The sequence below is a fragment of the Saccostrea cucullata genome, unplaced genomic scaffold (assembly GCF_032062105.1).
Source record: "Saccostrea cucullata isolate Sc308-1 unplaced genomic scaffold, CSIRO_AGI_Scuc_v1 ctg7, whole genome shotgun sequence".
Taxonomy (NCBI): Eukaryota; Metazoa; Mollusca; class Bivalvia; order Ostreida; family Ostreidae; genus Saccostrea; species Saccostrea cuccullata.
The window spans coordinates 490,531-517,002 of record NW_026935080.1 but is presented as its reverse complement, the minus strand read 5'-3'; the positions used below and the strand labels follow the sequence as shown (position 1 = coordinate 517,002).

At 34.9% G+C, this 26,472-nt stretch overlaps 2 protein-coding genes across 3 annotated transcripts; both read left to right on the top strand.

The window, feature by feature from the left end:
* The first annotated feature begins 916 nt into the window (after nt 1–916).
* LOC134241828 (serine/arginine repetitive matrix protein 2-like) lies at nt 917–5,241 on the top strand. Of its 2 annotated transcripts, XM_062723853.1 has the most exons (4): nt 917–1,175; nt 1,328–3,585; nt 3,637–4,093; nt 4,548–5,241. In XM_062723853.1, exons 1-4 carry the CDS (start codon nt 953–955, stop codon nt 5,120–5,122), a joined length of 3,513 nt encoding a protein of 1,170 aa, XP_062579837.1. In that variant the 5' UTR covers nt 917–952; the 3' UTR covers nt 5,123–5,241. The 2 variants fall into 2 exon arrangements, with proteins under 2 accessions (XP_062579837.1, XP_062579836.1); XM_062723852.1 differs by having other exon boundaries at nt 1,328–4,093; nt 4,548–5,240.
* A 4,941-nt stretch (nt 5,242–10,182) lies between these two features.
* On the top strand, nt 10,183–19,733 carry LOC134241827 (plasmolipin-like). Its single transcript, XM_062723851.1, has 5 exons — nt 10,183–10,261; nt 15,417–15,554; nt 16,038–16,205; nt 17,320–17,424; nt 17,903–19,733. The coding sequence occupies exons 2-5, from the start codon at nt 15,438–15,440 to the stop codon at nt 18,065–18,067; spliced, it is 555 nt and encodes a 184-aa protein (XP_062579835.1). The 5' UTR covers nt 10,183–10,261; nt 15,417–15,437; the 3' UTR covers nt 18,068–19,733.
* Nucleotides 19,734–26,472: the final 6,739 nt, after the last annotated feature.

The window sequence follows — 26,472 nt, the reverse complement described above, 5'->3', positions numbered from 1 at the left end:
CTGATTTGATAATTTTTTTTTATGATGTTCGTGATTTATTTAGAGAATAATGTCCGCGGCATTCTTTTGATCTCGACAATTACTGTAGTAGAAATTTATACATTTATATTTAACCCTTTTCAATGTTGGTTATTGAAACCAGTGGCGTTGAATTTTGACCCTAACCCATTGATATTGAACCGCATAATGAACTTTTAATAGGAATGATAAATACGGGTTTAAATTCAGCATCAAAAGAACAAACTGAATTGATATTCACAATTATGATTGATATTTTTATAAGTTAAATACTTTTGGATGGGTCAAATCCACGTTTTGGAATGATTAATTAATTAAATAAATAAATAATAGAATGAAAAGTCAAAGTGCATTGAAAAAAACAAACAACAACAACCAAACAGTTGAAAACTGACTTCGGGTACAATTTTTAATTTCAATGAAGGTAAAACACCCGCGGTTGAAAACGAATCTCGGATCATTTTTCAATGCGGGTCAAAATTCTTCGTTAAACCGGCGTTCACACCAACAAACGCCGATCTTGAAAATGAGGGAATTTGCCGCTTAAAGAAATATAGTGGAAAGATAATTAATAACAAAAAAAGTGGCATTCTTTTTGATTTTTGCAATAACGTCTATTTTATTTTTGAAAAAAAATCGCTATTTTTTAAAACGTTTTTTTCTCTTAGACTTCATGTAAGGTGCATCGGACAATGCATCGTCGCAAGCCACTGGTTTAGTGTCCATTATTCTATGATTTAGTGGAATAAGAAAGGACACAAAACCCGTGGCCTGCGACGATGCGGACAAGGTGATTTTTTTTTATTTGCATTCATGACGTAACAATAATGAGGGCGCAAGAGCGTCAAATATCATGACGTAACAATACTGAAAGCAAGAGTATTACACTGTGACGTCACAATGAAATGGAAACCAAGTGAAATCATGATACAGTATGTCTTATGAAGAAGAAATATCAACACTTTTTGCAAGGGATTTGGATAACTCGAGAGAAAATGAACGTAAAATTATAGCGGATATTCATAAACTTGCAGATGAGAATAGAGCACTGCGACGTTCTCTGTCACTATTACAGCAAAATGCTACCCTAAGAACGGCAAAATTAATATCTGAACTTGTGATCTGGGTAGACAATATGGTGGAAACTTTTCAGTGCAGTAAGTAAAAAAAAAATATATTTATTATTTCATTTCCCAACAAAGAAGTTTCATCAACTTTCTAAATATTTTATGTCATTTCAACTCGTTGGATAAAGCAAATATATAAATTTAATTGTAGTTTGTTTTATTTTAAACTTTTTTGTCGGTAGGTGTGACGATTCCCGAATCCACCAAAAGTGTGGGTATACATAAGGAAAAATCAGCTTTTCGACCCATATCCCCAGCTTTTGATGGTCAAAACAAGCCTGCGCCAGAAATAATAGTTACTTCAGCATCGCAAAACCTAGCACAAGCCTTGTCTCCCGTACCTGAATTTTTTAAACCGAAAATCATCATACCTGAAAGCGAACGTCTGAAAAGCCCTTACGATCTGTCTCAAAGAGGCGCGATCTCAAAAGGCGATTTTTTTTCTCAACGCTCAATCATTCCACCAACTTTTAATCGATTGGAAGTTAGGCAAGGTCCATCTCGACCGAAATCCCCTGGAATTTATAAAAGTAAAATATCCCAACATGAGAAGCCAACAGTAGATTTTAGTGGAAATTGGACAGAGAAAACCGCACCATTAATTCAACCAAATTTCCCAGAACACGAAGCTGTGCGGCAAGAAGAATCCGATTCAGGGTCAACGGGGAGGGATGTAACATTTCACCAAGAACCTTTCGAAGACAATAGATCGAAATATAATCAAAAGGATTCACAAAAAACATTTCAAGGCAACAGTCATCCACCCAGTTTATCTGAACAGTCCTATCAACAAGAGCATGAACAGGAGGTGCCAAGGGATAGGGAGAGTCAATATCAAAGAACCAAAAGTCCTATGCCGAATCAAACACCCAGAGAAACTTATGATGAAAGAAACAAAGGTCTCATGCCCGAACAGAGAACTGGTGATGGATATGATCAAAGAAGAAAAAGTCCTATGCCGGAAAAAATATCCAGAGAAATTTATGATATGAGAAGCAAAAGTCCTATGCCGGAACAGAGTCCCCGAGAAAGATATGATGAAAGAAGCAGGAGAAACATGCTGGAGCAGAGAACAAGAGAAAATTTCGATGAAAGAAGCAAAATTCTAATGCCTGATCAGAGAGCTGGACAGGGATATGAACAAAAAAGCACAGACCAAATGTCGGAACAGAAAGTGAGAGAAATGTATGATAAAAGAAGCAGCGGCCGACTCTCTCAACAAAGGTATGTTGCAGAGCCAGAACAGAACATACCGATGAACAGGGAATTTTTATATCAAAGCAGCAAATTTCCCATGTCCGATCAGAGAGCTAGAGAAAACTATGACCAAAGAAGTAGAAGCCTCGAGATGGAGAGAAGATACGATACACAGCCTGGACGAGAAGAACCAAACATCATGGAAATTTATGATCAAACAAACAAAAGTCTCAAGCCGGAACCGAAAGACATGGAAGGATTTAATCGAGGACGTAGAAGTCCCATGCCAGAACAAAAGGACAAGGAAAAAATTGATCAAGGACGTAGAAGTCCCATACCACAACAGAGAGCCAGAGAAAAAATTAATCAAGGACGCAGTATTTCAATGCCAGAACGGAGAACCAGGGAAAGATATGATCACGAAAGCAAAAGTCACATGCCGGAACAGAGGGCCCTGGAAGGATATGATCAAAGGAGTAGAAGTCTCATGCCAGAACAGAGAGTCAGGGAAGGATATGATCAAAGAAGTAGAAGTCTCATGCCACAACAAAGAGCCATGGAAGAATTTGATCAAAGAAGTAGAGGTCCCATGCCAGAACAGAGAGTCAGGGAAGGATTTGATCAAAGAAGTAGAAGTCTCATGCCAGAACAGAGAGCCAGGGAAGAATTTGATCAAGGTAGCAGAATTCCAATGTCAGAACAAAGCGTCATGGAAGGATTTGATCAAAGAAGTAGAGGTCCCATGCCAGAACAGAGAGTCAGGGAAGGATTTGATCAAAGAAGTAGAAGTCCCATGCCACAACAGAGAGTCGGGGAAGGATCTGGTCAAAGAAGTAAAAGTCTCATGCCAGAACAAAGAGTCGGGGAAGGATTTGATCAAAGAAGTAGAAGTCCCATGCCACAACAAAGAGCCATGGAAGGATTTGATCAAAGAAGTAGAAGTCCCATGCCACAACAAAGAGCCATGGAAGGATTTGATCAAAGAAGTAGAGGTCCCATGCCAGAACAGAGAGTCGGGGAAGGATTTGATCAAAGAAGTAGAAATCTCATACCAGAACAGAGAGTCAAGGAAGGGTCTGATCAAAGAAGCAGAATTCCAATGCCAGAGCAAAGCTTCAGGGAAGGATTTGATCAAGAAAGTAGAAGTCCTATGTCAGAGCAGAGAAACAGAGAAATGTATGACCAAAGAAGTCTTGCGCCAAAACAGGAATGTTTTAAAGAGGCTACATTGAATGAACAGGATGTACCGAGAAAGAGAGAAAATCTTGAACAAAGGAGTTATTCGCCGCAACAGAAATATGTCACAGAGACTAAAATAGGGCAGGGTATACCAAAGAACCAGGAGAATTATGATAAAAGAAGCAGAGACTCGAGATCTGAAAGGAGAGTCAGTGCAGAGACAAACAATCTCTCCAAATCTCCCACTCCAGAGAGAAGTCAACGGTCAGATTATGGAATAGAGGAGCTGGAAAGTATGGACCATATGTTATCCGCAGGCCAGCAAAGAAAACAAGTTAATGATAACTCAGATGCAGTTGTTCCACAGCATGATAGTTCCTTAGAGAAAAACCTGTCCGTGTATTCGAAGTCTGATCAAAGATCGGTTGGCGAAGACCGCACAGGTCGAAATGTAGTTGGAGATCCTATAGCTACCTCAACTCCAAAAACTCAGAGAGGTGTGGGGGAACCGATAGCCACATCTACTCCAAAAACCAGGGAAGAAAAATTAGCAGACAGTATTATGAACAAAGGTATATACCGGTATTACTGATATTGCTAGTTACATGTATATGGTCCATTATTTTGCATATTGTTCATTGATGTAATTCAAACATTTGTTTTTAGAAAAGAGAAATATAAAAGTACTCGGAGAGACAAAGAAAACGAAGAAACAAAATATTATATTCATTTGTACACTAGTAAACATTTAACCTGTGAATTTGTTATTTTAAGTAACGCAAGATAATTTTTTTAAAAGAAATAAGCAGTCTAAAATCAAAATATTTCGTGATTTTATCAAGTAGCTATTTTATAACTCCAAGGACCTTTAAATGTATATACATGTATTTATTGAAATTACTAGTATTTCACATGAAAATGGAGTCAAGCATCGATCAGTCTATTCTTAAATCAAGGATCGATTATTCACCCATCCATAGTTTTGAATATTATGTAATGTTTAAGATTATTTATTTTTCGTTTTAGTGAATCCTCCAATAAGTCGCCCTATAGACCAGTTGATTGGAATCGATCCCACGATGACACAAGCGCGCTGGCTGAAGGCTGCCATGATAAGGAAGAACAAGAGACTTATCGGAGAAATCGCGTTTCAGATGGATAGAAGAATCCTGGAATACGTTTTTGCCTGGGATTCAGGCAGCAAAAATGCAAAGAAGAGGCGCTATTATGGCTTCAGTATTGCCAATATTGGCTCTATGATTCAAAAAGAGGCGGTTCAACCAGATGGTTCTAGAGATGCCCGAAAAGAGCTAGAAATGCGCAAACGGTTTGAAAATTTGGTCAGAACTTTAGCTAAACTGGGATACAATTTGGATCAACATGGGGAGTTTTCACAAGACATGGTCAATAAGTATGGACTGTTAAGTGGTCCACCAAGCAGGAAAATGGTAGCTGAGTTAGGATTGGAGGATCCAATGGTTTTGCGGGTGTTGTTTTCTCAGCTAATTGAGGATGAGAAGGAACTGAATAATGTGTTAGTTTTACTCGATTGTTTATGTTTATTAGCATATGAAGACAAACGTCCTCTGTTCATGTGGTAGTTATGTGGTAAATAACCTTGTTATTGTCATTGAAAATAAATTAATTTGTAAATGTTTTATGTACTTTTTTATTATGATCTTGACTTAGAAAAACTGATGATCGTTATACATTGTATGGAATGAAATTTTGACTACATTATCAAGGTATTAAAAAAACAAAACAAAATCAACGCAGACATGTAGTATAGGGGCGAGGTGTGTGTGTGAGGGTGTGTGTTCCAGCTAAATCGTTCCTTCAGGAAATAAAATTTTCGTGTTTAGACACATTTTCTTTTTTGCCTTTCGAAATTTTCTCAGACAAGTTGCCTTCTTTTACTAGTCACGTGCTCTACCAACTGAGTTATCCAGGTCGATATCCACGGCCAAACCATTACTTTCCACCCTCCTTAAATGGTCTTTGCCCTACAAGACACAACCCAAGTTCTTATTAGCCCCATGGCAGGACTTCACCCGCAATTCCAGGGGTGGTCAACATCCACGGTCAAACCATTAAATTCCTCCCTCCTTAAATGGTCTTCGCCCTGCAAGACACAACCCAAGTTCTTATTAGCCGCTGGCAGGACTTTCATCCGCAATTCCAGGGGTGGTCAACGGCACCAAATCTGTAACAGGAAAGAGAGAAATGTATGGCTGAACCTGGAATCGAACGCGGGACTTTTTTCTGCAACCTTCTTTCAATAATGATTCTACATGCCTGTAATGATATTTTTTGGGGGCTGACTTTTTAGCTCACCTGAGCCGAAGGCTCGTGACCCACTGGGCCAGGAAAGATGTAACTTATATGAGACCATCCTCAGGTAGTGTAGATTTAAAAAAAATTTTTCAAATCATGACCCCAGGAGCAATGGGCCAAGAAAGATGAAACTTGAACGGAAACATTGTCAGGTTGTGTAGATTCAAGTTTGTTCAAATCATGACTCCCGGGGGTAGGGCTGGGGCACAATTGACGATCAAAGTTTTACATAGGAATAAATAGGAAAAATCTTTAAAAATCTCCTTCTCAAGAATCACTGGGCCAGGAAAGATGAAACTTATATGGAAACGTCCTCAGGTAGTTTAGCTTCAATTTTCTTCAAATCATGATCCCTGAGGGTAAGGTGGGGCCACAACTGTCGATCAGAGATTTACATAGGAATATATACTAGGAGAAATCTTTGAAAATCTTCTCAAGAACCACTTGGCCAGGAAAGATGAAACTTATATTAAAAGATCCTCAGGTAGTGTAGATACAATTTTGTTCAAATCATGACCCCCAGGGATAGGGAGGGGCCACAATAAATGATTAAAGTTTTACATAGGAATGAATACATCGGAAAATTTATCAAAATTCTTCTTTTTACGAACCACAAAGATGATTTGTCATATCTTTATGGAAGCATCCTCACGTAGTGTTGATTGAAGTTTGTTCAAGTCATGACCAGGGGAGTAAAAGGGGGAGGGGTAGGGTAGGCCGCAATTGGGGATCAATTTTTTACATAGATATATCAAGGAATTTTTTTCCCAAGAACAGAATAGCCATGTTCAAACATATTGATATGGAGGCATCCCCAGCTAGTGCAAAGTCATATTGGTTCAAATGAGGGCCCCAGAGGGGTAAGACTGGGCCACAATGGGGGGGGGGGGGTCAAATGAATAAATAGGAAAAAATGATCTGCTTAAAAACAGCAACGCCATTTGTTGTATTGATATTGAAGCAACATCAGGTAGTTTAAAATTCACCCCCCCCGTAAACTTCTCAATACTGAAGTGATCTTTGCTTTTTTCCATAGCCAATGATGTGCTCAGGTGAGCGATGTGGCCCATGGGCCTCTTGTTCTTCAGTATTACCTAATTCAATTTTGAAAATTGATTTAATGCAAGTGGTGGACATATATAGGGTGGAGTCCACCGAATTTCGTTTTTCCGAACTGCCTGACTGGGTTAAGTTATAGACTCCACCCATATATAGAGAGGTGCTACAATTTTTGTCCCCCGCTTGAAAAGTGGGGGATATTAATTTGGGTTTGTCCGTCCGTCCGTCTGTCCGTCCGTCCGTCTTTCTGTTTGTCTGTAACGCTTTCGTTTCCACACGATATCTCGAGAACCCTTTGAGCTTTTGCAATGAAATTTGGCATAGCAACTCCCTATGGACTAAAGAAGACCCCTATTGATTTTGAGGTCAAAAGGTCAAAGGTCAAGGTCATGAATAAGCAAATTCTGTCTCTTAAAACACTTTCGTTTCCACACGATATCTCTAGAACCATTTGAGCTATCGCAATGAAATTTTACATAACAACTCCCTGTGGCCTAAAGAAGACCCCTATTGATTTTGAGGTCAAAAGGTCAAAGTTCAAGGTCGTAAATTTATACATTCTGTCTGTGTGTAACACTATCATTTCCGGGCGATATTTCAAGAAGATTTTGAGCTTATGCAAAGTAATTTTATACCAAAACTCCCTAGGACGTCTCTCGCCCCTCTCAAAGTGCCCCGCCCCGTTTGTTTTATTAGTATTTATAGTATTACATGTCGCTATTTTTAGCGCAGGGGCATGAGGAGAGTTATTGCGTATAAAACAGGTTCTCGGCGGACTTTATGTTCTTATTACATCTATTATAACTGTTTAATAAAGGCTAAATAAATCAAACACCATGGATTGTGTAAATTTTGAGAATACCGAACATGAAAACATGAATATATACATGTATGTGACTTCAATTCTGCATATACTTCATACCGTGTAAAGCGTCTCCGTGGTCTAGTGGCAGGCGCGTAGCCAGCATTGAAATAAAGTGTACGCAGAAAATGGTCGGGGTCTGGGGGCCTTTCTGAGGCCCCCAGTTTTAAAAGCCCTTTTTTTTACCAGGGGGCGTAGCCCCCGGGAGCCTCTGGATTTTACGAAATTTTTCAGTCATTTTCCTTTAAAAGAAATCACGCTACATGTCTTTTCTCAAGCAAACACTTAGCTAAGTTATACTTCCATGGATACTTCAGGAAGAGAAGAATAATTTGATCAAATTAATTTACGAATATATTGGTATTGGAAAAAAGTTTCCAAGTGTGACAAGATAAAACAAAGAAGGAATTTAATAAGTTATCATTGGAGTTAAAGTATTTCAAATTATAAACGAGAGTGTGGGTCTTTTGATAACCTTTATATTCTGATAGCTTAAACAATTAATTCAGAGAATTCGTTGTCCCCCGCTTAGGGAAAAAGTCGGCTCCCCCTGAGAGTACTTAAATTCTATAAATTGGTAACATCAGTAAAAGAAGATTTTCATAAATGATCTATATTTTTATTTACTTGATTCAGTAATTTGAATTTTGCCTTTTTTTTTTTTTTTTTTTTGGTTTATCGATATTTAAAAATTACTTCAACAGAAATTCTGGTATAGTTGTCCAAGACCCTTGTAACTTTTTCTTGAGATCAATGTAACTTAGATCACTTTCCTTCATCAAATACATGTATTTGTCCGGATAATTAGGATTACGTGGATTAACAGTTGAAAATTTTGGTTCAACAATATTTTCTTTCTCAAGAATTTTGGAATTCATTTTGTAAAAGACTGGATATTAACGATATTCTAAACAGAATTTGAAAAGAAACAATAAAACATACAATAATTTAAAGACAGATAGTGCCTCCTTTTCTCCGAATAAATCTCTCTTTCTTTTTTATTCTTTTTTCTTTCTTTCTTTTCTTTTTCTTTTTTTTTTTTGGAAAATGATGTGTACGCACTTGCGTACTTGCGTATAGGCAGCTACGCGCCTGAGTGGTTATGTCTCTCGGTCTAATTGTGAGAGGTCCCGGGATCGAATCTCGGTCGTACCTTTCTTTTTTTTTTTTTTTAATACTTTTTTTTTTACTAAATGATAGTATTCAGCATGTGAAATGAAAAATTTATGAGGTTATAAAATCATCATTACAGTGTGATAAATATTCCATATAAAAAAATCTTCTATACACATAATAAAGAATAAGCAATCAAATCTATATATGCATATTGACATACATGTATTTTATTTCCTTCAGTATACATGTATACATTTAATAATTCTACAAATTCAGTCAGGGGGAGCCGACTTTTTCCCTAAGCGGGGGACACGAATTCTCTGAATTAGCTTGTTTCCTTATATACATGTACATGTAGTTACGAGTTACGATGAGGAAATAATATATATGAACAGTCTGCAGGAACCTTTGGCTAGCGAAGCTGTGGAAAAAAAATAGCTAGGTAGTAGTAATGTTCACATATCTGATAAAGATAAAACAGTCAATTATTTGCAGAAAACGGGAAGAAAAACAGTTATATGATGAGGAAAAACATCGTTTTAACATTTAAAAATATTTAAAACCGTATAATGTGCACGGTTAGATCGAAAAATATCTTTTAGTATATAATCAACGAGGTTCTCTTACTTACAAACACAATCATAATTATGATGTTGTAAATGTGAATTTACTATGGTACATTTATCATTTACATTCTCTGCATGGTAAATTCAAAATTCATTACATGATAATTCAATAAAAAAAGTAGGAAGCCCTGAAACACAAGGCTCACGTGAATAACCAGAAGATTTTGACAGATTCTCCACTCATCGATCTCTATTCCAATAAAATTGTTGTCAAAATGTAATCCTTGATGAACAATGGTAAAAAAATTGATTATATGTGGTGCGGAGCGGATCAGAAACTCCTGACTTGGGAAGATGTTGAAGTAATTATAGGGACATGCATAAAAAGTCTTCAAAGGGAGTACATGTGTAAAACAATACTCTTTTAGTATGGGGATATTTTAATAAAGAGGACGGTTTCACACCTCTCCGTAGTACCGGGGGGGGGGGGCTTTTTTTCAGAATAAGCTTTGATGTAGTTTTAAATTTATGCACATGTAAGTTTTAGATGCTGAATTCAGGTGCCTGTGTTACATTGAAAGCACGGGCACTTGCTTTAAAAATAGTTTTTTTAAACTCAGGGTATTATTACACCATGCAACATGGGTTAAAAATTATTTCCGAAACAAGTGCTGATCTGGTATAGATATAGATCTATTTTTCGGGTTTTAATATCCGTTTTCTCTTTGTGTATTGTACAACAACTTCCGGTTGTAAACAAGATAGTTTTGAGGAGGCGGAGAGATATTTTCGTGTTGATTAAGGTATTGCAGCACGAATTCTTTTCATTAATCAGTATAGTATGCTTTGTGTTCGTTATTTCTATCATTAAGAATGCATATCCCTGTTATTGTCCAGACCAAAATAATTTTATCTTTAGTATAATGAGTCACTAGAAACCGGTCTCATGACACTGTAAATTCATGTAAAACCATTAATTTGGCCTAACTTTCTATGTTTTGTGTTTTGATTCGTTTTATATTTCTATTATGACGACAAAACAATGAAATTGTAAGGTCGTTGTAGCTGATCTTTTTTTTTCATTTGAATTTTGTTAGTAAAAGCATTAAAGCATGCATATATATGAGCTATGATAAAATATATCAATATTAACTCATCAACATTTTTGGGGGGGAACTGTTGTTTTGGGGGATATGTATTTTCGCAATGGATTTGTCATTTAATTGTATTCTTACATAATAGTATTCCCAAAATAGTGTCTTTACTCGGTCTTATTTCCTTTTGAACATTTTGTTTTACCATGTTTACTCTCCATTATTTCCTGATTATAGACACAAATATAACAGGAGTTATGCCACATGTCCTTGTTTCATACAGTATGCTAGTTTACTAGTTAAGGAATAACTGTCTAATTTTTTGGTTTCATGATGTGATCATTGAGTGGCATGTGTGATAATTTGTTTAAATGCCGAATGCATTTCATGCAAGACAATCGATTGATCAGCGTTATGAAATCAAAAAATCTGACAGTTAATATTATTCCTTATATTTACAACTTCTTGATTTCACAAATCAAACTGCTCTAAGCCCTGCTTCTGTCTCTAGTTGTCCTACCTGGCACATGATTTTTTTTAAAGCATGCCTATCGATGAACCAGTACATTTATGTAGAAATAAAGTCCATTAACAGGCATTAACTACATATTTTGTAATTATATCTCAAATAAAGACATTGGAAATGTAAATATTATATAATAACATAATATGTAGAAAAGTAGCATACTGTATGAAACCAGGGCTCCCGCTGGACCGAAAATATTTTTCGCCACTTTTCGCGACACAAGCTTTAAGAAAAGGCATACTTACATCTGATTTTTCATCGACAATGCAATTATGCACTTTTTGTTATTCAATTTTTTTTATTTAATGTTTATCTGACATAGACATTGTTTTAAAATTGTAATGTTTAAAGCTTATGGTAGTATCCATTTAGAAAAAGAAAAAAAATAATGTTGGAACTACACAATTAATTTAATATTGTATTGATATCAGCCAACTCTTGACAGAAAATGTCCTCTTGATTATATTTTTTTTCGCCTGGGAAGGAGGGGGGGAAGGGGGGGGGGCTACAGACCTAGTAAAAATATGACATATTTTAAAAATGGAAATTCTTATCATTTCAATAATTAATTGTGAAAAGAAGTAAATTAAAAAGTAATGAAAATTAGGTTTAAAACTCGACTTTATTTTTTAACAACTTGGAGATTCCAGGGTTTAATATGCAAGCTCATGTTATTGTAAATAATTCAGTGTAATTTACTAACTAAAGATAATTCTGTTTCCAAACTAATTTATTTTTCACTCTTTGTAAGTTAATGGTATATAAATGTACACATTTTTCAATTTTCAGTAGGTAAAATTTGAAGCCATTCTTTACAATTTTCCTCATTATACCCCCCGCTTGAAAAGCGGGAGGGTATATAGTAATCGGTATTTCCGTCCGTCCGTCCGTCCGTCCGTCTGTTACGCTTTGGGGTACCCATCTCTTATCCGCAACTCCTCTCATACCACTGAATGAAATTTGATGAAACTTTCACAGAATCTTTATTACATATTGCCATTGTGCACCTCCTATTTTACTTTTTGATCCGACACATATTTTGGGTTTCCTGGCCACAGGAAAACATGGACTTTTTCACCAGTTAAAACCATATGGGAGGCGGGGGGTATCATTTAGTGAGCTCATCGCTCACAGTACCTCTAGTGTTTCCCTACTTTCGGTTTTAAAAAAACGATCAACATAGATCCAGATTTTGGTGAAAAAAATCTTTCATTTACTAACTTCATCTCCCAATAACACTTTCCCACTTGTTTAATCCAAATTATATTATTTCAAGCAATTATGTAACCCATTATTGCTCCAGGTTAGTTACCGAGTCAGCTCTGTTCGTTCAAGCGAGACGTGATTTCCTACATGTAGGTTTCAGTTTTCACACCTCTGCTGCATTAAGTAAACAAAGGGACTTATCTGTGTACATTGAATAAACAAAGGAGCTATTACCAGGACTACAAAAATTTTGTACATGGTACATCTAAAAAAATCATTTTCGCCACTTTTGAAAAAAATTCGCAATTGGCGACAATGGCGAATCACAGCTCGAGCCCTGTATGAAACAGGTGTTTGAGAGTAATGCTTATTTTATTTGTTTTCACTTGTTTGAGTATGAATTGATTCCATATTTAGAGATTTAACTTTAAAAAAACACAAACAAACAAATTTATTCAGCTGAATTCATTGATTGTAGCTTACTGGTCTGAAAAATTGGGATGTAAGATGAAGTCCAAAAAATTCCTAGCTTGTATGATCTTGGTATTAGCATATTATTATAGTGCTCCTATGACATAATATTCCTTAAAACTGTTGTCAGTAGCTCTCTAATGTTTAAAGGCATGGAACTTGGCTTTGTCTACTTATCATGCTTATTAGATCCTACTTTTTAGTCCATCATAAATAACATTCTGCATTTACAGTAAAACTAAGTTATATTAATAATGAAGTCACTGGGACCTATGAAATTACTTCACTTTATCTGTAATTCGTTATATATAAGGAATTCATTAAATTTTTATAGCAGGGGATCCAAGATAACTGCAGTATCCATGAATTGGCAATATGCATGTTCCTACTAAACGGGTTTTGCTGCATTTGTTCAATTGTTCAGATTATGAATCTGATTTTCTGGTCAGTTATTAAATATTATTCTAAAGAAAGAAAGTAATAGACCAGTGAGAACAGATTCTATGAAGTCAAATTAATCTTGAAAAAATCTGTGCTATTCAACCTCATTGAAAGTACATATATAGAAGTGTATTCTTATCAGTAGACTTCACCTTAAGATTGCCCATTGGTAGAGAGTGCACAGTAACCTTCAACAAATTTTCAAGATTAAAGGTCAAGGTCTGTTCAATATCTTGAGAACCATTTACTAGACAGGCATCAAACTTAAAATATTGGTAAATTCTTTTAAGGTGTAGATGACCTCTGTTGATTTTGAGGTTACAAGGTCAAAGATGACGGGGTCAAACAAGGCATAGGAAGATACTGACCATCAATTTTTAAAACTCTTAGCTTGACACACAATCTTGGTTCCCCCTAAGGAGTAGATGACCTCTGTAGGTTTTGAGGTCATAGAGTCAATAATTACACACACAGGTCAAAATAATTGATGACCCATTGGTCTAGTGTCTGTGAATATTTAATATGGGCAAGTGCATCATAGGGAGCATGTGCCCCTTGGGTCAGTGTTTTTATGCATTACAAAATTCCTTCATGGTTGGGCTAAACTTGACATGGTTATGTATCAAGTTCTATAATAATCATGTATTGTTTTGTTGATTGTACCATTATAAGTAAAACAATATAAACACAGTGTTTCTATTATACATGTTATAACAGTATTATGTTTGGGGCAAGTCTCTTTCAAATCTAGGGATAGGAGTTGTAAAAGCACTCAGTCGACTATTAAAAATTTGAAATGATAGCCCACCAGTGACAAAAATAACTAAATCTAGCTCTTTATAATTACATGTATGTTTCTGGAACATATATCATTTAAGATCTTGACTTTTCAGATAAATTGAAAGTGCATGATTCCAATAAAAGTAAGGGAATGATGCTCGTAAATATTTTATTTTTAGATTTATATGAATGATTAAAACTTCACTTGAAAATTTATTGATAAATATGATTCAAACTCACCACTTGAAAAATTATTGGTAAGTAATGTGTCATGAGAAGTGAAGAAAGGAAGTATAGGAAATTAAGAGTTCCTGTTGAAGAGTTACTCAAGGACATTGATAAAACACCAAGTATTTATCATCAAACTAACAGGATTGTGTTGATGTCATGAATGTGCATGAATTGCAGTATTTTTAGATTGATGCCTTTTAATTACATTTTATATATTTATTGCATATTTTTTTTCTATATAATGTTGAACAACTTCCAGCTATCAGAAGACTGTTAGTGTAACATGAAGTAGTTTGGGTGAATGCATTATGCATTCAAATATTTCTAGAGTAGCAAGTTTATAGTGTACTTAGTAGCTTTTGATCAGAATAAATAATTTTTGTCCCATGCTTAATGCCTATAAGAAGAATGTAATTAAATTATAGTTATACATCGTAATGGATATATTTTACTTTTAATTGTCTTGAAAAAAGCACACATATAAAGGATATTGCACGTACATTCTTTAATTGTCATTTCAAAAGCTTTGATTTAATATTAGATAAAGTATTGTGATAGAAATTGTTGAGCAGTGACTTGTGAAATAGAGTAAGTCTTGTGTAACAGTTGACCGTACTGGACAACCTTTGCTAATGATACACACACTCTGTAATATAACCCCAGGTGATAAAAGGTGGTGTTACATTTCACAGGTATACTATGTGTCTTTTTAAGAGACATTTACAAAAATACTGATTGTACTGAATTTGCTCTGACATGTTACAAAATTTTTTAAATTTTACCTATGTGCAATGTAATCTTGAAATTAGGAAACACATAAAACAGTATCAACTTATTTTCTGAATATCTATGCAGTGCATCACATTCCCCAAAAGACTGAAATATGACAAGATTCTCAAACTCATCATATCAAAGTACTGGACATTCATCATTCAGTATATAAAATACTTGGGTATCTGAGTTCTTTGTATGTTCCTAGCATCTTACCCTGCCTCCCACACATACAGTCATTTGAGATGGTTATATATGAAAGTTGATGTCCATATATTCATGTTGCGACCCTCAAGGTGTTTAGCTTAAGCTCAGGTTACCATGAGGTAAAAACTAAGGCATTTTTGCTACTAGCTTGCCACTTCTTCACAATTTTCCTCAAAAGTTGATACATGTAAAAGTATTATTATTGATCAGGGTTGATCCTATTGTTTGTAGACAGAGTAGAAAGGATCCAAGATGAGTACAGAATATGTGGAGAGAACAGAGACCACCACCACCTCAGATGGAAGTGGTATCTCCTTCCAGAGTGGCTTCCTCCGCTCTCTGCCAGGGTACCTCAAAATCGCAGAAATGGTACATATATACTGTGGAATCATTTTAATTCGTGGATGTCAGTGTTTGTGGGGACCTAATTTTGTGGGTGTCTTGTTTATATGGTAGATTTGATGAATTTATATATATACAAAATAAATATTTGTGGGGATGTAAATTCATGGGTAAGGATGACTCAAAAAACATGGAATTTTACTGTGACAGTCATTAGACATGTAAGCATCAGAGAGGTGATCTCTTCTTAATGTATTTCTTCTCCAAGTTATCATACCATTCAATATTGCATAATAAAAGATATGATTGCAGCAGGCATCTGAGTAGAAATTCAAATATAGAATAAAAATACTGTATGTATTGCATTATTAATATAGGAAACAATCATCTGTCCATAACTCAGTGTTTACCTTACCCGTGGTACCCGGTGATTATAACATGTAAAAGAAGAAATTATTATGCATTCATAACTATCTGTACATTAAGATTTTTTTTTTTTGATAATTGTAGGTGTTGGACTTGATTGCCTTCATCTGTGCTTCAGTGAATTGGTGGGTTGATTTAGGACAAGGCTGGGCTCAGTTTGTCTTCATATCAGCTCTGATTACCACTCTCATCTTTTTTATATTTCATCTCTTCAATGTTTTCTCCAAGCTCCCAGGCCCATGGATATTCATTGTAAGTTTTGTTTACATCCATTCACTCTCACAAGCCATATCTGGATTTGTATCCATTCTATCCTCTTGTTCTCATAATTATTAATAACACACATTCATAACAAACTGGTGCTTCATGTCAGAAACAATTTGTCCAATGAAAATGAGGGCCCCTAGTCATTGATATTTTGAAGTATTCTGGGAGTTTTAACCTAGATATCCCTTTGAGTTTGAGATAACAATGTTTGACTGTAAATGGGAAAGAAAGATAAGAACTTCATGATCTCTTCCTCCCTGGAACCTGAGGGTTAGTGGCCAATAAACCATCAAAATCCATGCAGACTTCAAAAATCCACTAATTACTCCTGAATACATGAAAGCAGTCCAACTGTTGGAATGATGAAAATAAGCAATAAGTCATTTATCTCAAAAGTCAATTGAATACTGTAAACCAACTATTATTCGCATCATCTTTTATTCGCGATTCGTCATTTTGAAATTAATCCGCGACGATTAATATTCGTGACAGAGGAAACACTTTCTACAAATATTAAGTAAAATGATTGGTTTTCGGCGATTAATATTCGCGAGTTAAAGTTGATCGCGGAACTCGCGGATATTTCTTGCACGCGAAAAAAAGTTGGTTAACAGTATATGAAGTAATAGTTATATAGGCCATATATCGAAATTCACTATATCATAGAAAATTTTATTTATTGTAAGCAGTTTATTTAACCTTTACCAAAGAATGTGTTGAATGATTGTCTCCAGACATTGGACCTTAGGGTGGGGTTAAGGTAATGATAAATGGTATATTTAAATGAACTTTATTTATGAAAAACCCTATCTCTTCTGAAAACCAACTTCAGGAATTTTATTCTAATAACCATCAGTGTGTTCATCAGACTGTAATATTGAAGCAACATTAGTTAGATTTTCTTTTCTCGGTGGAGCTTAGTTGGTCTTATCACATTATCACAATAACTTGTTTGACAATCAGTCAGTCCTTAAAAATACTAGTAACTTCAGAGATGTCAAAAAAACAAAGAATAAAAAATGCTTTTCTATTGTTTACTGTATACATTTATAATTTTCCAATATACATCTTATAAATCAGACGTTGCATGCCTTTACAGGAGTTTGTTTATTATGTGGTGTACTGTGTTCTCATCTTTATTGCTGTCATTGTCTGCCTGGCCAGGGGAGCTCAGTATAGCCTTGGGGGAATCATTGCAGCCACAGTAAGTACTGGGGGAAAGCCGAAAATAGCAAATTTCAATTGAGAATGCAGCAGTGGTTAGAGCGTTTTCTCTAGAATTGCGAAGTAAGGAGTCAATATTTACTTTGTGGGTTCGAATCCCACTGTGGGACATGCAGACCAGTCCTTCAGACGAGACCATATAAACCGTGGTCCCATGTTGCAGTAGATGCTGGCACGAAAAAGATGCCTCACTGTTCAATGGCCCTGAGTGCCTAGTGTAGGACAAAATTTGCAGCTCTCCACCGACAAGTGGTGGCGTCTCCATATTAGTGAAAAATTCCCAAAACGGACCTTAAACAACATCTAATCAAACAATTTAGAATGAAAAAAACTTTTATATTTGATTGATTGTAAGTCAGACACCTGAAAATAATCAGTGTCAGTTATGAAAAAAAAAATGTATTTGCTGATATTGATATATTATTTCCAGTTACCTGTTTATTTTAATCTTTCATTAGATTTTCGGAATGGCTGCATTGGCTGTGTACATCGTAGACACCTGGTTCATGTTCAGGAATTGGCAGTCAGCTAAGCATGCTGGAACCTCAGGAAGTGGCAGTGGTGGGGCCACAACCACTACCACCACCAGCCACACCACTTATGAAACCAGAACCCAGTACTAAAATGTCAGGGTCACTTCTACATTCCTCAAATATGAACTATGAAGGATGAAGTGAAAGATCTGAAAAAAAATGTAGAATTTAATTTTGATGATTTTTTTTACATAGAGTTACTAATTTGTTGTTATTATTATTTTTTTACCATCCAGGTACTTTGTTGCCATTTTTCTAGTTTACATTTTTTGTTGATGACTGGAGATTAGACAAAGATTTAATTTTGAGGTGATTTGTTTTGTACATGTTTAATACAACATTTACATATGTGTACGTAAATGTCTTTCGTTGTCAATTCACACCAGCAAACGGGAATTTATTGTGGAAATTCTTTATTGACGTTTTTCTTATGTAACATCAGAGAGCCAGCTATAGATCAATACAAAAAGTTGTGAAAAAATCAATATAGTGGAAAAGTATTTGTCAAAAACCAAATGTTACCATCAGATTAATTGTATGGGGGGAAAGTAAAAAAAAATAAATAAAATTAGTTGATAATTGCTGACAGTGGAGCAAAAAATGTGTTAGCTACTTATATGGCAAAGTTCTGTTTAAGCAGACTAAAAAGTCTTTTAAATGACCTTTTGGAATGTTGTTTAAAACTGACAAAGTTTAAAGAGTGCCATGAATTTCCATATGACCTTTTCTCTCTGAGTCTGATTGTTCAAATAATTGATTTTCCATTCTCTTTTTTTAAATGCTGATTGCTTGTTCTTTTCAAAAAAAAAAAATAATAAGGTAGATGGCTTACCCATAGACAAAGTTTATTATCCAAACTAATGTAGCTCTTGAAATTATATACATGTACATGTATAACAGTTAGAATATATTTGTAATATACAAAGTAATTTGTGAAGGGAGTGATTTCTCCATTAGGTATTGTATTGCTGTTTTTGGTGCTGAAGAAATTAAATGTTTAATAAAAAGACTGCAATTGTAGGCAATTTATGCTCAAGTACTTGTAGTACTTCAGAGAACATTTGAAAAGAACAAAAAGAAAATTCTCATTGTATGTAATAATGATGCCCAGGAAAATTTGACTCCCTTGCATAAATACACATCATATGTCAGATATATACATGTTGTATAGAGTCTTTGCAATGCATGTATCATATTTATGAATGAATGTTGTATAATCTCGATGGGAATATATTTAATGTACTGGATGTATAATATTTTCATTAAAAATCTCTAATTAATGCATAATGAACTCTTTAGGCAGTGTGATGTGTTATTAGTTTATTTAGTGTATTTTTTCCTGATTAAAACTAGGAACTATTTGATAGAGTAAATTAATTTTTTTACGATAATCAAGAATTATATCATTACACAAGAATGTCCTTTCAATGTGACAAAAATAATCTTAAATTTTAAATGTTTTGATACAGTTTGAAATTTTAAAGCAGGGGTATAAGAAGGGTGAAAAAAAATCAAGGATGCACAATTTAATTTTTTGCTGACTAAAAAATTTATACTGAACAAATTTTCCCCAATTATATCCACTCTAAATGTGATTTAAAGTAATTTACAGGGTATTGCTATTTTATCTTAGTAAAGTTCTCTTGCTTAGTGCAGCTGTCCTTAAGCAGGTGTTGGTGTGTATATCATTTACCCTTAGATGTGTGTGTTAAATGAGATAAACCGGTATTTAATAAAAACCAAAACAAAAAAAAAATCTTGACAGCTTCTTTTATCTCAATAATTTTGTTCAGCCAGAAGGAAATTGATGACCATGGCTTGCTTTTTTAAAACCAGTAACTGGAGAAGAATCTGCTTTCTGTCTCATGTAGAATTCTTGTCAGGAATCTTAGAGAGACAAAAAAAAAAGAAGTTCATGATGCAGTGTAATTCGGGGAACAAAATGTAATGAAATCCTATCCTATGGTGGGCAGATCTGTATGATTTTGTATAATAAGCATCACTAAGAAGTTAGTGTTCCATTGTATCGGTATTCATCCGTATCAAAGGTTCGTGTATCCAATGTCCACACCCCTCGGAATTTAACTTTTCTCACTAACATTGAGGACATTGGACTATAGTAAAGGCCGGTATACACGGTAAGATTTGTATTATAAGATTTGTATTATAATAAAAATCTTACTGTGTATACACTCTTACTACAGTGTATCATAAGATTTTTCGAATCTTACAAAACTGTATTAAGAATAGAGCAATGCTCTATTTCCTAATACAAGTCTTAACTTACATATCACTTTCAACCAGTGAAATGTAATGACACTAGGTGTCATCCTATTTTTATTATTACTAATAAAAGCACATGGTACATAATAATGGTCGACTTTACAAGTAAAGACATCGAAAAACTCGTGGCTGAATTGGAAGGGGAAAAGGACTTATAGGAAATACACTGGACAAAATTGCTAACGCACCACCACATGAAAGTAATATTTTACTTTTCAAAACTTGTTTAAGATGTATTTGATATATTATTATGTTACAAAATCAAAAAATGAAGCATTTAAATGTCCTAACTGATAAAATAACTACAATGTTAACTGAAGTTTGACCATATCATTAAAACCGTGAAAATCGTGTCCATACTAATTTGGAGGGATAAATTTCAAATTTTATCTTTGCATTTTTGTTCTTTATGTTTGCACGAAGTAGAAAATCAGAAAAAATTGTACTGCGTGCGAAATTTGATCTCAGATGAACGTGATAAAACAGACAGTATGGTGTGTGCAGGGGGTTCCTTTGGAAAGATATGTAAAAAATTAAAACATTGAAAACAATATTTATTCTTCTGGTTAAAAATTTTTGTTGCAAATAGATTAGTCGACATAAAAATGTTCACTCTATATAGCCAAGCCATTAATTAAACATCACACCACAATTTCAATGTTGTTCCACAAAATTGGGGCAACCAGGAAGTTGAGTGGACTGGGTATGGACACAAATGCATTGGATGACTAGCAGGCGATATAATAGTCAGCCACTGCATATTATTTGATTTTATTTAACTGGGAGACTGTTTCTGGTGTAACCTCAAGGACCATCATCGGGTAATAAGCAATGCATATATCTGAGCAAAAATGAGGTACGCAATGCATGTCAGGAAATTGGTTTTGGGCAAGAAGGTCATTTGGGGGTTTAGTTCTGATAGCAAGACATTTGCCAATCCCATTGTATTGGAAATTATGGCGTTTTAAACATACTCATACCGTTGAGGCAACTGTTCAATTCACAAAGAAGAATTTTAAGTGGTGCGTTAGCAATTTTGTCTAGTGTATATCACGCAGTGCATAGTACAGTGATAGACATTGCTATCAGAGCCTCATACTTTGACAGAGCGAGAAATATGGCGGGGAAAAACACGTTGGAATACGCAGTTTATTTACAATCTTATAAGATATGTATTAGCGTGAGTACAGGAAAGTATTATAATACAAAAGTATTATAATACTTGCATTATACTACAAATCTCATCGTGTATACCGGCCTTTAGTTTTGTAAATGGAAAGTCATCGTCGCAAAGTCGACGGGAAGTCGTAGCTTGAGATGATGATGGGAAGTTGTTGATTTGGAATTCATATATAAAATCAGTTACACATAACATTTTTGAATTAAAGGGGGGCGAGTGGGGTTAATAACTCCAGTGTACATGCCAAGTTTGGAAAAAATCTACCGTCCAGGTATTTTTAGCTCTTCTGAGCCAAAGGCTCAAAGAGCTAATGCTATGGCCATTTGTGCGGTGTGCGGTGTGCGTTAACTTTTTAGAAAATGGGCCATAACTCAAGAACGCCTTGGCCAATCAGTGTCAAATTTGTCACAGGGTATCCTTGGCCCAAGGGCTACCATTTATACTAAAATAAGGGTTAGGACCCTTAAACAAGGGGAGATAATCAGGAAAACAAAACCAAAAGTACTGGTTGCTAAAAAATCTTCTTCTCCAGAACCACCAGGCAGATTTTCACCAAACTTACACACAAGGATCAGAATATGTTGAAGATTAAAAATTGTTCAAGGCATGACCCTGGGGCAGAGGGCGTGGTCTCAAGGTCACTTCAAAGTTGACCTAAATTTACAATTGATAAAAACGTTTATATTTTGCTTACTGTAAGGACAAGGATCATCAAATCTTGTAAGTTGATGCATCTTAAGACTTCACATCATGTTAAATCAAAAGTAGGTCACAGTGACCTACTTTTTTAATTTTGCGGGCATTAAATATATTTGTTTTCAAATTGATTTGAAGGCATATTTTGGACACTTTAAGGCCTATGATCATCAAACTTTGTTAGTTGATGCATCTTGGGTCCTTGAACAACGTCAACTTAAAAGTAGGTCACCTTGACCTACTTTTTGAACTTTATGACTTATCCTTTTTAAAACATTTAATCCCATTATTGCAGACACTGAGAGGGTTAGAAACATCAAATCTTGTAAATTGCTGCATCTTGGGACCTTAAAACATATTTATGAAAAAGTAGGTCACTGTGACCTACTTTTTGAATTTTGCAGGCATATGTTTTCATATTGTTTAAAAGGAATATTTTGATTACCTTCAGACCTACGATCATCAAACTTGGTCAGCAGATGCATCTTGGGACTTTGAAAAATGCTGACTAAAATGTAGGTCACGGTGACCTACTTTTGACATTTTATGGCTTTATTTGAGTATCTTCGGTATTTATTGGCTAAGAATCATCAAACTTTGTGAGTTGATGCATCTTGGGTTTTCGGAGAGTGAAAAAAAAGTTTTCACGGTGACCTACTTTTGACATTTTATAGCTTTATTTAAGCATCTTAGGTATTAATAAGCTTAGAATCATCAAACTTTGTGAGTTGATGCATCTTGGGTTTTCGGAGAGTGACGACCAAAAAGTAGGTCATGGTGACCTACATTTGACATTTTATAGCTTTACTTAAGCATCTTAGGTATTAATAAGCTTAGAATCATCAAACTTTGTGAGTTGATGCATCTTGGGTTTTCGGAGAGTATTACCAAAAAGTAGGTCACGGTGACCTACTTTTGACATTTTATAGCTTTATTTAAGTATCTTAGGTATTTATAAGCTTAGAATCATCAAACTTTGTGGGTTGATGCATCTTGGGTTTTCGGAGAGTGATGACCAAAACGTAGGTCATGGTGACCTACTTTTGAATATCTCGGATACATATTGGCTGAGAATCATCAAACTTTGTCAGTTGATGTATTTTGGGCTTTCGAAAATCACCTACTAAAAATTAGGTCACAGTGACCTACTTTTAACATTTTATGGCTATAATTAAGTATCTCCAGTACTTATTGGCTTGGAATAATCAAACTTTGTCAGTTGATGCATTTTGGTTTTTCCAAGAATGTAGCTGAAAAAGTAGGTCAAGGTGACTTACTTTTGACTATCTCACATACTTATTGGCTTAGAATCTTCAATCTTTGTTTATTTTAATGCATCTTGAGTCCTCAGAAAACTTCAATCCTAAAGTAGGTCATTGTGACCTACTTATGGTTTTTTTTTAATAGCTTTATTAAAATATCTTCAGTTATAATTGGCTAAGAATCATCAAACTTTGTCAGTTGATGCAACTTGGCTCTTAGAATACTTAGGGTTAGAGGCTTCAAATAGAAGTGATAGGTTGTACAATTTATCAGAAGAGCGATTCAAGGCCCTTGGGCCTCTTGTTAAGGGACCGTCTCAAAATACAGGCAATTTACTATAGGATTATACAGGAAAATGCCAATTTTTTGCACTTCAAAGCAAATACTACAATAGAGTTTTTGTTCAAATTATAATATTTGATGACTAATCCTTTATTGTACATTATATGTAAGAAACACAAAATTCTACCGTCTTGTTACTAGAGGAGGCAAAAAATTAACGAATTTTCCTGTTTTTATCGAGTACTACAAAATATGACGGGTGCAAAGAATTTATATAAAAACAGAATACAAATAATGGATATAATCTCAAATTTCAATGTTTTAAATTTCAATCGCGTATGTTTATTACTTTTTCTTTAATTTTATAACATTTTTATTGCCACTTTCTTTGAGAGCTTCAGTTTATCATAACGTCAAAAACACACTGTAACAGCGTCAACCTACCTATCAATTGCAAAATGGTTAAAGATCAGTTATATGAAACTGTAATTATATTTTAAAACCTGTAATTCCTTAGTTTTGTTTTATTTTATCAATTAAGCGAAAAAAGTTGCATTAAAACAGTAAATACGCTTCATTTTACTATGATGCGCGAAATATTGCGCCCTTAATTAATTGATGCCCTTTTCTGCATGATACTACACAAAGTTTGTAATAGCACTTCATGAAATATATACATGTATAAATATATCTGGCTGAAAAGTATCAAATCATATCCTCATATATAAAATATTTCTTTAAGACGCATTGACGAAGTATTACATTTGACACCCCTCCCTCAAATATTTTAAAACAAAACACTCGTGCGTGTAATAATCATTGAATGTTCATTTAATTAAAACTAGAGGTACTGTGAGCGATGAGCTCACTAAATGATATCCCCCGCCTCCCATATAGTTAATTGGCAAAGTCCATGTTTTGCTGTGGCCGGGAAACCGGCCCAAAATATGTGTCGGATCAAACAGTAAAATAAGATGTGCACAATGGCAATATGTAATAAAGATTCTGTGAAAGTCTCATCAACTTTCATTCAGTGGTATCATGTTGTAAATTTTGAATTTACTAGAGGGAGGTAAATGCAAAATTTACAACATGATAACTAGCATGATAGTGGTATGTGATGATTTGTGGATAAGAGATAGGTACCCCAAAACGGAGGGAGATATAACGATTACTAAATACCCTCCCGCTTTTCAAGCGGGGGTATTGAAAGAGGTATCTAACCATTGAGGTACGAAGAGGGAATTGGGGGGGGGGGGGGTCCCCAAGCATCTTCGAGTTCATCGAGAATCTCGTTCATTTTATCTGCTGTTTATTCGTTTCAAGCTGAAAACTCTTGGCGTCCTTCGTTTCAGCACTTTATTCTTAAAATTAAAAGAACGTATTTGTGGACACGAAAAACATTTTTTTATAAACGCATCTGTTTTATACAAATCGAAAAAAAGAAGACGTGGTCATACATGCAAATATAAATTGTGTTTATCGATTTATGTAATTAATTTTACTTTTTTTTTTTTTTTTTTTTTTTATACATATTTGAGTGAAATATATAGTTAACAATTGCGATAAAATATCGTTCACAAAATTGCAAAATATATAGTCGTGTATACTTACTAGTCTTTCATTTTCAACAAAGCCAAAAGGTTAAAGCAATTAAAACACCGTGTATTTATGTACCTGGTAATCTGGTGGGTACATGTTTAAAGCTGCTTTATACACAAGTCCACCAAATTCATAGAGCTGTTTCCCGAAAAATTGTTGAATACTATTTTGAAGAAAACAGGACTTTTTTTGTGAAACACTGATGCCCCAGTACATTTTTGTATGCCATATCGTTGCCAAGGTTTAAGCCTTTCAAATGTAGGCTCAAGGTTGGGATCAAGGATCAATTAAGATCCAAAATGTTGGTATCTAAAGAAAGTCATAGACATATGTGTTACATAAAAGCCTCAGAACCAATTTCAGAAGTAATAGCCAAAATGTTTTTTTAATTACTAGTAGTCAAACTCCTAGGTCAAGATCAGAGTTTCAATTTTATGGTACATAAAGACTGTCTCATCATAGAAAAACATGCAAAATACGAAAATCCATGCACCAACTGTTCAGAAGTAATAGCCAACTGAAGGTCAATTTTTCTCAGGAACGTCAAGATCCAAAGTCAAGGTAAAAAAGTTGAAACCAAATGAAGAATCTAGTCAGAAGTAAAAAACACATGTTAACTAGAGGTACAGTGAGCAGTGATCTCACTAAATGATACCCCCCGCCTCCCATTATTATGAATATAATGTCAGTGTCCATGTTTTGCTACGGGAAACCCAAAATATGTGACCTTTGGATCAAAAGTTAAATACTAGTAGGAGGTGCACAGTGGCAATATGTAATAAAGATTCTGTGAAAGTTTCATCAAATTTCATCCAGTGGTATGAGAGGAGTTGCGGATAAGAGATGGGTATCCCAAAGCGTGACAGACGGACGGACGGACATACCGATTACTATATGCCCTCCCGCTTTTCAAGCGGGGGTATAAATATGAAAGGACTAGTACCAACCATTCAAAAGGTTTAGCTAAGATTAATGTTTCTGTAGACAAATAGACTAAAAACTAAATGAATAAATTCGCACACCCCCCTTAAAAAAAAAAAACATTTGTTAATATTTTCGAGGCATGTTGTTATCGGGAATGATTTCGCCTCAACATTCATAATTTATAGAAAAATGTACAACACGGAAAAAGACGTATACCCATATAAATTGCATTTCATAAACCCCAATATAAGGAAATAAATTGAAT